Source organism: Beta vulgaris, chromosome 1 (genome assembly GCF_026745355.1).
Source record: "Beta vulgaris subsp. vulgaris cultivar EL10 chromosome 1, EL10.2, whole genome shotgun sequence".
NCBI lineage: Eukaryota > Viridiplantae > Streptophyta > Magnoliopsida > Caryophyllales > Amaranthaceae > Beta > Beta vulgaris.
The window spans coordinates 7,708,218-7,723,650 of record NC_079202.1 but is presented as its reverse complement, the minus strand read 5'-3'; the positions used below and the strand labels follow the sequence as shown (position 1 = coordinate 7,723,650).

The 15,433-nt window shown below is 34.2% G+C and overlaps 1 protein-coding gene and 1 long non-coding RNA gene across 2 annotated transcripts; one reads left to right on the top strand and one right to left on the bottom strand.

The window, feature by feature from the left end:
• Window positions 1–7,390: 7,390 nt before the first annotated feature.
• LOC104905609 (rac-like GTP-binding protein 5) lies at window positions 7,391–10,614 on the bottom strand. The gene is made up of 7 exons (XM_010694196.4): window positions 10,111–10,614; window positions 8,964–9,051; window positions 8,709–8,818; window positions 8,532–8,595; window positions 7,936–8,000; window positions 7,788–7,853; window positions 7,391–7,694 (listed from the first exon to the last, which is right to left on the bottom strand). Exons 1-7 carry the CDS (start codon window positions 10,207–10,209, stop codon window positions 7,596–7,598), a joined length of 591 nt encoding a protein of 196 aa, XP_010692498.1. The 5' UTR covers window positions 10,210–10,614; the 3' UTR covers window positions 7,391–7,595.
• Window positions 10,615–10,688: 74 nt separating this feature from the next.
• On the top strand, window positions 10,689–12,291 carry LOC125498512 (uncharacterized). Its single transcript, XR_007275478.2, has 2 exons — window positions 10,689–11,083; window positions 12,026–12,291. It is a non-coding gene; the product is annotated as an uncharacterized LOC125498512 (long non-coding RNA).
• The last annotated feature ends 3,142 nt before the right edge of the window (window positions 12,292–15,433 follow it).

The window sequence follows — 15,433 nt, the reverse complement described above, 5'->3', positions numbered from 1 at the left end:
CCCAAAAAGTAGGAGGAAGAGAGGCATGAAATAAGAGAGAACGACAAATATTGTTAATCGTTCAAATCATACGTTCCGCTTTACCGTGTTGAGGAGACGCATTAGGACAATAATGAAGCGAAATCATGCAATGTGTATGGGAAAACAAATTAAATTAAAAGGTGGATATTCATATTCACGACCATTATCACATTGTAAAGCATTAGTAGAGATGCAAAATTAGGCTTTGACATAAGCATGGAATCACACAAAAGTTGATAACACATTCGTTTCATTTTTGAGAGGATATACCCACAAGTAATGAGAATATTCATCAAGGAATAGTAAATAGTAACGAAAACCAGTAGACTATTAAGAGGATATGTATACAAATCAGTGTGAATAATATCAAAAGGAGCATATCTTATTCAAAGAAATAGTACATGGAAGACGATAATGTGTGCATAAATAGCATCCATGACAAACAGAGAGAGTTTTTTATTACTTCCCCCGTAACAAAATAAGTGCAACAAATTTCCTTGGCATAAACTCCTAGAGAGAATTTGTTAATTGTGTTTTAGGTTGTGTATTAAAGAGTAAAGATGAGAGAGAAAAAAAGGGGGACTGCAAAAAAAATTTCCCATGTGTTGTACTATTGTTGTATTGGCGCCATTTATCAAGCCAAATTTGTTCACTTTTTGCCATTAAAAATCATTTCAAAATTGTAAATCTTATTGGAGCCAAAATTTGGGCGCCATAATAAACAGTAGGCTGAAGCAATATTTTGGAGCCAATTTGCAAAATTAAGCACTCTAAGGTAAGTTTTGTAATAATGTGATGGCAGTCACAAGTTAAACTTCTTTTTGTGGGTCCAATTATAACCTTTTGCAAATCCTAATGGAAGTTATATTTTGTCTAGTAATTCCATTTTTTTGTTAGGACTCAATGGTTGGAAATTATGTATTGTAACAATCCAAACTCAATGCCTACATTTAAATGCAAAACTCCCATCATGTAACAACCTTCAAGTCTATCTAAGGGATTTTCACATAATGTTATCATTGTTTGTTCCCTCAACATTATTGAGAACAATGACCAGTGGTGATGGTGTATCATGCTTAAAAGCATTAACATCAACAAAGGTCATGTGTTACAATGGAGCGATTCAAAGACAACAACAACTATGTTGAGTCCCATCATCATTTGGACAAAAACATATAAGGACTCAAACACTTGACAAAGTACAAACACAACAAGGAACTTGCATAGGGACACCCATTTCAAAACCTCTGCCAACGGTCATTGAGGTCATCTAACGAAGCACATACAATTCATCATTCATCAATGGTTCCTCCAACTCAATTCACAAGAATTCATTATGACAAAATCACAGATCAAATAAGTCACAGATCAACAAAAAGTCCACAAATCCAAAATCATAGCTCAATTATTCAACTGCTCAAAAGAGGTTCGACAAATCCATCATCACATAATTTCCAACATCAACAAAATTTACAATAACAACATAATTTCCAACATAAATAGAATTTCCAACATCAACACAATTTCCAACATCATCAGAATTTCCAGTAACAAAATAACATCAAATAAGCCACATAACATGAATAGGGACTCGATACTTCAATATGAACATAATAGATGCAACATCACAAAACAATCATTAATCCATATTCACATACCACAAACAAGAAATCACATATCACACAACCAAATTCATAAAAATTTAAAAGGGTGAGGTCAGACATAAACTTAGTTTGGTTCCTTAGCTTTTAAAAATCAGCGCATGCAAGAATTTATGAGGGACTCATCATTGCATCAGAGAATAATGCAAGGAACGATCGTGGATCATCTTTCTTAGAACCCTCAGAACCCATAATTTCAATTGAAAAATCTTCACTTGATTCCATCCAGCACCTCTTTTCCTTCTCCTTCTCAGATGAGATTGGCTCATAGATTTTCACCCCCACTCCTCTAGTTTTCCTTAAGTAGGAACATTTTGAGAAGCGAGTTTGCATTGTTCTTGGGACCTCCACCTTCGGTTTCTTTCCTTTAGCAACAGATTTATGCTCCCTCCATTCAAATTCAAATTTTCCAGCCACAGGCAACCCACAAAGGACACCCCATTCTTGTTTCTTCTCCTCCTTTATGCTTTGAATCGCAAATCCTAAAGTCACAAATTGGGGACTGATACACAAGGCAGCCACCCCACTTTCATACAAATTGGTAAAGTGAGATAACATTTCTGCAGTAGCTCGAGATATAGATCTAGTAAATTCTTCCTCTCTGGATTTTTTCGTCATGAAGAGCCTTTTTGAGTGGCTCCAAATTAACAATTTTTAGGGTTACAGAGAAGAGAGAAAGGGATGTGAGAAGGAGATAGAATTAGATTTCGTTGAATGAGGAAGAAGAGAGAGAGTTACTAGATCTAAGCTTTTTTCAGTGATTGGAGGAGGAATTTGCAGAAGGTGGGGATGAATTAAGGTTCTGTTGTTTTGGGGGGATTGAATCAGTTAATCAATTAGGGTAGTTGAGGGGTTGCTAATGATTTAGGGAAATTCTATATGGTGACCCTCAACTTTTTAAAATTCTATTTGGTAGACAATTTTTATCTTTCCTCTATTTGGTAACCCTCTACTCTATTTTTTTAATTTTATTCAACCTTATTGCATTTTAAAATCATTTTTTAATTTAAAAACTGATTTTTCAATTACAAAAAACTGATTTTGAAATTTAAAAAAAAAAACAAATCCTCCCCCACCATTACCACCCATCCCACCCTCCTTTCCCCTCCCTTAGCCTGTGACCACAACAAATTCCGGCGACCCTCCCCTTCCTTCTCCATTTCCGGCGCCCCATCCCTGTTTCCGGCACCCTTCCCCTTCCCTTCTCCATTTCCGACACCTCCTCCTTTCCCTTCTCCATTTCCGGCGACTCCTCCTCTTCCCTTCTCCATTTTCGGAGCCCCAGCCCTGTTTCCGGCGCCCTCTCCCTTCCCTTCTCCATTTCCGATTCCCCTTCCCTGTTTCCGGCGCCCCTTCCCCTTCCCTTCTCCATTTTCGACCTCGGCCACGCCAACTCCCTACCCCGTCCTCAATTTTGACCCCCTCCCCGACTCCCTACTCCATTTCCGCTTTTCCTGTAGGTTAAGGTTCCAGGGAATCGGTTTCGTCGAGGTGGTTTTGCAGGAGTAGGGAAAGAGAGTGGATTCTGGGAGGGGGTTATTTTCGATAAGGGAGGAGGTCGGAAATGGAGAAGGGAAGGGGAGAGGGTGCCGGAAACAGGGGAGAGGGTGCCGGAAACAGGGGAGGGGGGCCGAAAATGGAGAAGGGAAGAGGAGGGGACGCCGGAAACATGGAGGGGGGCCGAAAATGGAGAAGGGAAGAGGAGGGGACGCCGGAAACATGGAGGGGGAGCCGGAAATGGAGAAGGGAAAGGGAGGCGTCGCCGGAAACATTGAGGGGGCGCCGGAAATGGAGAAGGGAAGGGTAGGGGTGGCCTCTATTTGCGGTGGTCACAGGGTAAGGGAGGGGAAAGGAGGGTGGGATGGGTGGTAATGGTGGGGGAGGATTTGGGTTTTTTTTTTAAATTTCAAAATCAGTTTTTTGTAATTAAAAAAATCAGTTTTTAAATTTAAAAATGATTTTAAAATACAATAAGGTTAAATAAAATTTAAAAAATAGAGTAGAGGGTTACCAAATAGAGGAAAGATAAAAATTGTCTACCAAATAGAATTTAAAAAAATTGAGGGTCACCATCTAGAATTTCCCAATGATTTATGATTGCGGGTAGTTGGGAGGTGGATCAAATGGGATTTTTGGTGGGAATCATTAAATGGGGTGAATTTTGGGTTAGTATTTAATATTAGTTAGGATGTTTTAATTAGAGTTTGAGGTTATAAAGTATTTGTAAGTTTGTTGAATTTTTTTTACTAAAACAAGTAAGTTTCCGATTGTTGTATTTTTTTTTTGTTACATCTCAAAATGGCAGTTGTTGCACTTATTTCGTTACAGATGAAGTACAAGAAATAAAACTAGTATTTCTAAGATAACTAAACACTTGATCTCCAAGATGACCCAAGTGATTTTGCCAAACTTCAGAAGGAATAGCAGCTAAAGCAGAAGGGTAAGATGATGATGAAGTAGATGACACAGGATAGAGGTTGCCTATACTATTTCACCTCTTCAAGACTTGCCCCATCTGTAGGTGCTTCACTGGAAAACCAAAGGGGTCGATATGAAGATAGAATTATTAGAAGCGAATTGACGGACGGAGACTAAATTCTTAATGATATTAAGAGCACAAAGAACGTTTATGATAGTAAGGGAATGGGAGGAGTGATACTGAACATTGGTTCTCGAACCCCGAACTGGTATATTCTACAACATCGCCTACCAAAATGTGTGAATGAAAACTACGCCAAAAGAAAATAAAAGAGTTCATACCTATTTGGTTCACAAGATGAGAAGTGGCCTCAGTGTCCATATACCAATTTGAATCCGGAGGTTGAAGAGACAAAGCATTGAAGAAAGTGGGAATTATGTGGGCTAAAAACTGCCTAGAGCAAGTGAAGCTTGTTAGGTTTGGTTGTGTGGTCTTAGTCGTGGTCCTAAAAGGCTCTACTACTGGCCCGTTGCATTCCTCCACTGAATAGGAGGCTGAGAAGGATGAGAACAAGGCGGGTAGTACACTTGCGGACCCCAATAACCATCCCAAGTGGGATAATAAACTTGTGGAGTTTAAATATTAGAAGATGGGCCACGTTGCTGCTATTCTTGTCCATTGTGATTTTGATTATTCTTGCCTTTGTTATGTCATTTGTACTTCAACCCGTTTTGTTGCTTTCCACCATCACTACAACCTGTGACCACCACCACCATGAGCCAACTGTGATAATGAAGGTTGAGAAGGTACACCGGCTAGAAGCATTATATCAGAGGCGGAGAAAGGGGCCTTGATTTTCTCACGACTCACACGATCCAATTCAAGCATGGAACATGCTTTGTCAAATGGTAGAATAGGTGTAAACTTCTGATAAGAGTGGCCACCATGTGGTATTTAGTAGTCAGTTTCCCCCACCAATTGAAGAACTAAATGTTCTACCGAAATTGGATGATCAATTGAGGCGAATTGAGCATAGATGTCTTTGGGAGCCTGACAATAATCGGCGAGGGACGAGAATTGTGAGAGATGAATATTTGCAAATTAATTTTCCAAATGCATCATGTGAGTGCCTCGGTTATCTAGAAAATATTATGAAGATGATCCCATGCCTCCATCTAAAAATTTGAGAAGAAGGTCGTGGAAATAATCCATACATCCATTTACAAACAATGGCATTTAATTGCTCCCATAGCTCATCATCAATATCTTTGGGTTTTTTGACTTTCGGATCAATATGATCCAAAGCATTATAAATCTTGGCGATGTTGCAGAAGAGAGTGGCCATTGTGTATATTGAACTTTGTCAACGTCAAGAATATAAGGAATCAACTTTGATGTTAGTAACACTCAAAGAGGGATGATAAGCAGGAGTGACTGAATACAGTGAGACAGTGTCCTCGATCATGACAAAAGATTAGAAGAAAAGAAGAAGATGATGTAGAGAAGCATGACCTAGGATGAAAAGGTTGATATCTTGTTAGAATTAGAAATTCTCCTTTAGGGAAGCTATGCTCATTAATCATAATATATACTAGAGTACAATGTAACCTAAAATACAATATAACCTAATTACCATAATTGCAAGACTCTAATTACTTATACAAAGATACTAAATATATTTACTTTAATATATCATGTCTCATACAAAATTTTGTCATATCCAATGCAATTCAATCATATAGCTTACAAAATTCCATGAGCTATGATTTAGAAAAGGAAAAAATGTCATAGTTATAAATAGATTCCTGATCGTGCATTAAGGTTGACATAATAAACAATGGAGAAAGAATGAATGTAAAGAATGAATGTATTGTCATTTGTCAATTAACAAGTCTAAGTCAGCAATTAGTCTATTCAAGAAGTAGAATCTTGGTTGGACTTGGTGGGAATCACGTTACGTATTTGTCCCCTTCATTCTATTTCTCTGTCCAATCTAAGTTACTATGAGCTGTGGTGACGATGATTATGGACAAAGTGGCAGTTATAGAACACCCCAAAAATAATATCGCTAGGTTGGCTTGGTCCTACAATATGCATTATTCGTCGTTAATGTAATATTCCAACCATCTTCAACTCGCATCAATTTTTTTCTACTCTCATTAACTCGTTATCTTTCCCTATACAACACGTCATCTTTAATCCAATGAAATGTCATCTCAAAAACATGGAAGTCTACAAATCTATGACTATGAGAAAGAAAGGCCTAACCCATCTCCAGTTGTTCTTGAGACTCCGGAGTCCAGACCTTTCTTGATTATTTTACGGTTTATTTAGTAAGCAGTTATACTTATAAAAAATGGTAAGCAGTTTTACTTATTTGTGGTGTTAATTTGTAAAGAAAGTCTCGTGTCAATGTACATGATAATGTTAATTCATCTTAAAACTTCTTTTTTTCTTCTTAAAAGTTTATTACTATCCATTACCACTTATAAATGTCATATTCAATAGGAAAGAAAAGGTGTGAAGAAAATCACATATTTGAAGACGAAACTCACACATCTTGCAAAATACAAATGATTTAATTACCATTCCTATTATTTAGTACCGTCTACTAAACGTGTCGTTTAATGTTATTATATATCTATTAATATATGAAATAACCTTCTGTTTGAGTTAACATGGATGTTAGATTGTTTTTTATTTATCATAACCTCCCGTTTGAGTTAACATGGATGTTAGATTGTTTGTGGAGCATCTAAGCAATAATTTTGATTCAAATAGAGGTGCAAAGACATTCAATATTTGGGAGTAGCATTAGAGAAGAGGATAAAATCTAGAACCAAACATTCCCAAGTTCCAATATTTACCATTAAACTAATCACAAATAAGAAGTTTGTTACTCTTCTTTAAAACTACATGCCACGCCCAAAATCTGATGGGTTGTGCGAGAAAATATTTAGATAAGATGATCTCTTTTACCCTATAATTATGAATTCTTTCAAAAATAATTTGACAGTTACTAAGTTCAAAAAACTTCAAATAAACTTAGGTCAGTCGAGTACGTCAACGTAAATTGAAATAGGAGCTATTGGATTTCTTCTAAACCTAATAAATTCATATAAGAACTAATAAATTCAAATAACATCATATTGCAATAATTAAAATTGAGCCTAAAACATGACAAACGAAATCCTTGATGTCACAAACGAAATTTGCACCTTGCGTAGGGAAGAAGATATTTAAGCAAAAGCATCATCCTATCTTCATACACAAGACAAACATCAAACAATTGAGCAAGGTAATAATTCCCTACATAAAAGATTCAATTTTGGAAGACAACTTTGGGATGTCTGTGTCAGTTGAAACTATACACCAAGAGACTACTGTTTCCTCTGAAAAGCAGAAATAAAACTCAACACATGATAATAATTGATTAAAAATTAGGATGAAACACAAGAAACTGGCAAGTTAATGTCCTTCTAAACTTTGCCTAATCACAAAATATAACATCCTTTCGCCTTCTTTTTCTTTTTCTTGGTTTTCGGTGGCTGCAGGACAACCTTAATGGCCGCATCAAAAACCGCCTTCACATTCTGCATCAACAGAAACATGGATCTTCATCACAAAGAGCTGAACAAATAGCTAAATGTAGACACGAAAATAACGGGGCAGCAGCATATATATACCTGTTGAGTTTTCGAACTACATTCTATGTAGTAAGGAGCGCCAATAACTTTCCTCAGCTCCTCTCCCTTCAGTACAATTTTCATTAGTAATAGTAACATGAATATTGACAAAAAGATGGGCAATTGGAAAACGAATTGAAATCCTCACTTGTTGGGTTGAAATTGGAACTGCACCAGGATGATCTACGAAAAACTGCTTGTCATCCCGAAGATCTGCATGCAGGTAGGAGCAACCAAAATGTTTAGACAGCAAGTGAAATCTATTCCTTTTTTTTTTCTTGGAGGCACTGATGGTACAAGTTGAAATAGAATTTTCCAGTAAGAAAAAAGGATGGAACCAAGGAAGCACATATCAGCCAATTAACGTCATTCTAAAATGTTAACTTGAGGTGTGTTATGCTTCTGAATATTTTCAATATTCTTAGGAAACATATTTTGCTGAGCAAAAATTGGTGGCACCAACAGACAGCTTCCGACTCTCTAAGAAATTATCCCGACTCTAAGAAATTATTTCCCACAAGCTTATAATAAACAGATAACCCAGACAATACAAATAACCCAGAAACACCAACCCTTCTCTCCCCATTCGCTGGACAAGCCCAGAGAACTACAATCCTGAGTAGGTAATTTATTCACAAGACAAGCCCAAAAATTTTAAGTCTAACTATCTCCGGATGCAGCTAATCTACATGACGTATTAGTAGTATCATAGAGATCCTTACAAAACAGTGGGGTATAACTAACCTAGTTTGGTTCCAACGAGAATTATTGGAACACCAGGTGCATAGTGCCTCAGCTCAGGAATCCACTGAAATAGTAATTGGAAAATTAGTGGGATAATTAGAATAGCAGAAGATCAACGATTGATCTTTCATAAGTGGCTAATTTAAAGCAAGAGTGAAGTTATAGAATAGTCCTCACCTTTTTGGCAACATTTTCATAACTAGCCTTGCTGATTAGCGAGAATGCTAAGATAAAAACATCTGCTCCACGATAGCTCAAAGGTCTTAACCTATTGTAGTCTTCCTGACCTGTTAGATACGATAAAAACAAACTATTGTCACGAAGATCAAAAGAAAAGCTCATTGACAATTAAAAAGTGAACAGACTAAGTAGGAACTAGAGAAGTATATAAAAAATGATAGGAATAAAAAGATAGAGCAGCCAAAGTCTCACCTGCAGTATCCCATAAACCTAGATTGACTGTGTTACCGTCAACCACGACGTTAGCACTGAAGTTATCAAAAACTGTGGGTACGTAGTCCTGTTTCAATCAAGAAATCAAAATGTGATAAATGTGGCAAGATCAGTCCCTCTTTGCTGATACACATAGAATGAGAAACTAATGACTCGATGGTGCTGTAATAATCCAGAAAGAATTATAAGGCACAAAGTAATAGGCACTAGAAAGAAGGAATAGTGGAGCAATCTGATTGATTACAAAGAAAAACAGGAATTATCAGATGCATAGTGCAAAAACTTGTTGCATCCTTAAAAATTGATAGTCATATTCCTTTTGCTTGCTAACCAGAAAAAGTTCTGTAAGCTTTTTATCTTGAACTGCCTAACAGGAAAAACATTTTTCTAAATCAACCATCCCTCAAACATCAGGCAAGATGGCGTTCGAACCCAATTGGCCGATATATCGACAGTAGCTAGCATTAAAACAGCTAAAACCATAAGTATGTTCTTCTCACTAATGCATAGACTTCCAGCAAATAAATTAAATTGTCCCAGGTCATTCACCAAATCATTTTACATTACTCATGCATAGATATACTTCATATCAAAATAAAAGAATCAGTACTAAATAAATTTAATATATACTGCAACTGGGAGATACTTCATCAGAAAATGCACAATGCTGGAATCACATATGAAAACAGAACACCAACTTCTCCAACAGATAACAGAAAAATTCAAAATTCTGAACAGCAAGTTTAATTTTTCATATATACTGAAAGATTGGAAATATTTCATAATATTAGACAATGCAGAATCCAAATTATAAGATATAACAACCACATTTTCAAGCAGCAGTCTACCATACTATCATTATTACCATGAAATTGTTACTAAATTATTTGGGGAAAATAATTCCTCAAAGCAGGTGCAACCCATAAATTGTCACTGCTTGTACAATCACATATTTCTTAATCAAACACAAGATCCAAAAGCAAAAGCTAAAAACTACCCTTTTTCTTTCAAAAAACAACATGAACATCAAATATAGAACTAGAAGCAGGAATTGTGATTAAAAAAAGAAAAATTCCAACATAGTAAACAAAATAACGAAATGGGTAGTGAAGAAATTGAATCTTACAGTAGGAAAAGTGTTGCTGGTGTAAGAAATTAGCATACAAGTTTTACCCACAGCACCATCACCAACTGTGACACATTTGATGAACCTAGATGCGCTCATTTCCAATTAGATCTTCTACTTCCACTTGAAAAAAAAAACTTGGGTTTTAAAAATCCAAAGCTGGTTACTTTTTTCAAATGGGTATTTGATCAAACACAAATATGGAACCACATTGTTGATTTTTGTTCTTGTAATCACAAAACCCTAGGACATAAAAGACTGCAAATTGCCCAAGTCAACGGATAATCAAACCAAAGGGGTAATATGTTTTAAACAGAAAGAAACAAAAAAGGAAAAAAAAAAGAAAAAGAAAGAGATGAGGAGAGAGAAAGAGAGGGAAGGGTGTGGGAGGGAAGAAAGCGGGAGAAGAGGAGAGAGATTGACCTAGCTAAGCTAAAACCTTGTGCCAGCTATTACATTTACAGGACGAAGACAACCCTATCAATGTCACGGACCACAAATGGACCACAAATGGACCACTTTCCTCTTCTTTATATCATTTTTTCTTCCTATTTTATGGTTTAATGTTCGCACTCTATTATCGGAATAGTATTGCATTCAGGATTTTGTATGATTTGCTTATACCCGTGAAAACATCAACCTCCAAGGCTCCAACTCCAACAAGTCTTAGGTCACTAGGTGAGGTGAGGTGAGCCGAGGAATGATAAAACTATATCAGATACAGCTTTGCCTATATCATGGGCAATTTTGTCATTTCAAATAATTTAGTAAGATGGAATGCAAAAGCAAGGGAATGGGGTATTCCCCCTCATTCCATAAGTTAGTTCAATCTCTCTCCTCAACCTCACTCCTCAACCTCAGTCATCATCCCACCCACCGGAGACCCACCCACCGGAACCGGAAGGTTTGAAGCCGGAATTTGCCGGAAAATTCGCCGGAAAGAGGCGTAACTGTGTTTTTTCGTGAATTGAAGGTATGTTTAATTACTTGAAAATTGTGTGGTTTACATCATGAAATTTCTTGGGTTTTTTAAATTTCGTGGGTTTAATTCATGAAAATTGCATGTTAAAGTTCTAAACATGTCTTAATTTCGTGTATTATAAGTAGCAAATTTCATGTTTTTTCCATTCGTGGGTTTGTTTTATGGTGGTGTTAGAGCAAATTGAGCGGGTTTTATGCTCTGAAATTTGATACGAGTTATTTGATGGTGATTTTTGTTCTGAAATTTGACTTTTTACTTCTTGAAATTGCTTATTTTCCGTTAATTTATATTACTTTGTATTATAGAAATTTTAGCAGTTCACCTAAAAACATTACAAAACGTTATAGAACTTCGTAAATTATTCTAAATTTCTAGGTCTTTGTGACTAATCTACATTCGTTCTGCACATGCCTTTGATAGTTGGAAGCAACATCTCATGAACCTATGACATGAACTCATGAAGTATATAGGAATAAAAGTTATAGAACTTTGCTGTTGAGTGTGTTGAGCGGTAAGTGTGAAATTTTTTAAAAAAATTATTTCAGGTGTTGAGTGTGTTGATCAGAGATATTAAGTCTTGTATGAAGTCCCTTAATAGTTTTTGGTAAAAAACTCTTGAGTGCCTCGTAACTGATTTAAGATGTGCAGTGCATCAGTTGTTTTAATAGTGCCAGGAATAAAAGTTTTCGGTTGGTACTGCTTAGTTGTTTTACTTTATGATGCGAAGCTTCTTCAAAGTGTTTGATTTAAGAAAATGTGGCATGGCATAGTCAATCTGAACATATTTCATAAATAAGTCGATGGAGATGATACACCCAATAGCATATGTTATACTTCGATGGGTGTGAGTATATGGTTATTTGGTTATTGGGTCTTTACTTTTAAGTTTATGAGTTACATTTTAATTCTAACAATTTTTGTTCATAATTATAGCCGATAGTTTAATGCAAGTCAGGGGTGGTGGAGGAAGATTTCACAGCGAATTGGATAGATAACAATGACATATTCGTTGTATTTTGCGCGTCGGATTGCTTTCTTTTGGTTGTATGGATAATGTTAAGTACTTTGTATGATTATGGTTTTATGAATATGTGAACTTATCATTTTGTATTTAAAATGAAGCATCATATTGTGTTTATCATTTCCGCTATATTGTCAACAACATATCTAATGGTGTCAAAATTGCAACATATTTTGTTTCTCCATTGTTATGTACTGTCGAAATTGATATAATATTAGAGAGAAATAGTGTTATAATTGCAATGTATTGTGTTTCTGCGTTGCCATATATTGTCAAATATGATAGATATGGTGTTAAAATTGCAACATATTTTGTTTCTCCATTGTTATGTACTGTCGAAATTGATATAATAATAGAGAGAAATAGTGTTATATATTGCAATGTATTGTGTTTCTGCGTTGCCATATATTGTCAAATATGATAGATATGGTGTTCATGTGAACATTTTCCACGCATGCCTTTTTTTTCTTAATAAACCACATCGTAAATTACTTACATATGTGACATTAAAATAGTGTTATTAGTAGTCAATCCCTCAGATTGAAAAATGAAATGCGTAAACTTTTTTATCATTAACGTTCAATATAATATTGGTTTTGGGTAATTTATTGTTAAAAGGTTTATTAGTATATATATATGATAAGTCACAAAAATTAAGATTATACACTAATAGATAGAAATGGTGTTATAATTGCAACGTATTGTGTTTCTGCGTTGCCATATATTGTCAAATATGATAGATATGGTGTTCTTGTGAATATTTTTCCACGCATTTTTTTTCTTAATAAACCACATCGTAAATTACTTATGTTTGCGACATTAAACTAGTGTTATTAGTAGTCAATCCCTCATATTGAAAAATGAAATGTGTAAACTTTTTTTCCATTAACGTTCAATATAATATTGGTTTTGGGTAATTTATTGTTAAAAGGTTTATTAGTATATATATATGATAAGTCAAATAAATTAAGATTATACACTAATAGATAGAAATGGTGTTATAATTGCAACGTATTGTGTTTCTGCGTTGCCATATATTGTCAAATATGATAGAATTGGTGTTCTTGTGAGCATTTTTCCACCCATGCCTTTTTTTTCTTAATAAACCACATCGTAAATTACTTATGTTTGTGACATTAAACTAGTGTTATTAGTAGTCAATCCCTCATATTGAAAAATGAAATGCGTAAACTTTTTTTCCATTCACGTTCAATATAATATTGGTTTTGGGTAATTTATTGTTAAAAGGTTTATTAGTATATATATATGATAAGTCACAAAAATTAAGATTATACACTAATAGATAGAAATGGTGTATAATTGCAACGTATTGTGTTTCTGCGTTGCCATATATTGTCAAATATGATAGATATGGTGTTCTTGTGAACATTTTTCCACGCATGCCTTTTTTCTTAATAAACCACATCGTAAATTACTTATGTTTGTGACATTAAACTAGTGTTATTAGTAGTCAATCCCTCATATTGAAAAATGAAATGCGTAAACTTTTTTTCCATTAAGTTCAATATAATATTGGTTTTGGGTAATTTATTGTTAAAAGGTTTATTAGTATATATATATATGATAAGTCTAAATTAAGATTATACACTAATAGATAGAAATGGTGTTATAATTGCAACGTATTGTGTTTCTGCTTTGCCATATATTGTCAAATATGATAGATATGGTGTTCTTGTGAACATTTTTCCACGCATGCCTTTTTTTTTCTAATAAACCACATCGTAAATTACTTATGTTTGTGACATTAAACTAGTGTTATTAGTAGTCAATCCCTCATATTGAAAAATGAAATGCGTAAACTTTTTTTCCATTAACGTTCAATATAATATTGGTTTTGGGTAATTTATTGTTAAAAGGTTTATTAGTATATATATATGATAAGTCACAAAAATTAAGATTATACACTAATAGATAGAAATAGTGTTATAATTGCAATGTATTGTGTTTCTGCGTTGCCATATATTGTCAAATATGATAGATATGGTGTTCATGTGAACATTTTCCACGCATGCCTTTTTTTTCTTAATAAACCACATCACAAATTACTTACATATGTGACATTAAAATAGTGTTATTAGTAGTCAATCCCTCAGATTGAAAAATGAAATGCGTAAACTTTTTTATCATTAACGTTCAATATAATATTGGTTTTGGGTAATTTATTATTAAAAGGTTTATTCTAGATATACGATTTTATTGGATGATAAGTCAAATAAATTAAGATTATCTCTATTATATAAGCCAAGGGAGGAGGTGTGGTGTCCTCTTTTGAAGTGACTAAAATACCCTTAATGATCTAATTAATGGAATGAAAAAAATTACAAAAGCAAATCATTTAAAAATTCTCATTCCAACTTGCCATTTAAAACAAGTTTAAAATGGTATATGCATCAAATACTTCAATAAAAAATTAAATGGACAAAATATTTATACCTTATAAAAAAAAGATGGCATACATAACGTGCACATGAAAAGTCTGAACATTCACTACCTTTGATACTCTTTAATTCAGTTAAACCAACTCATTATTTTTGTTCTTTCTGTTCAATATTTATTCACAAAAATTAATGTTAACAATCACTCACAACCTTTTTATTTTTTACATTAGCGAATTAATATATCTAAATTCATCTAACTGTTGAATTTTTCACATTTAAGTTTAATCATAAATAAAGTACGAATGGAGTATCTAATACAATAACAAATTTTGAAATTAATGCACGCATCGCGTGCATATGAAGGCTAGTACACTAATACATAGAAATGGTGTTATAATTGCAATGTATTGTGTTTCTGCATTGCCATATATTGTCAAATATGATAGATATGGTGTTCATGTGAACATTTTCCACGCATGCCTTTTTTCTTAATAAATCCCATCGTAAATTATTAACGTCACATTAAAATAGTGTTATTAGTAGTCAATCATTCAGATGTGAAAAACGAACTAATATGCAACAACTTTTTTTCCATTAACGTTCAATGTAATATTCGTTTTGGTTAATTTATACATGTTATAAGGTTTATTTGTATATAAATGATTTTATTGGATGATGACTCACACAAATTAAGATTATACACTAGTATTGTTTTCTTGAAAATATGATGGTTTTGTGTATAAAAAAATAAAAACAATTTTTTTTAATATAAATGTTTAGTAGCTTAATGTTATTATTATCAATTTATTAACTAATGAAAATAAAGACATGGTATTGTGTTTATCAGTTAGGCTATATTCTGAACAGCATATGTGATGGTCATGTCTTTTTTTGACAATGCAGATACATATTGTGTTTCTA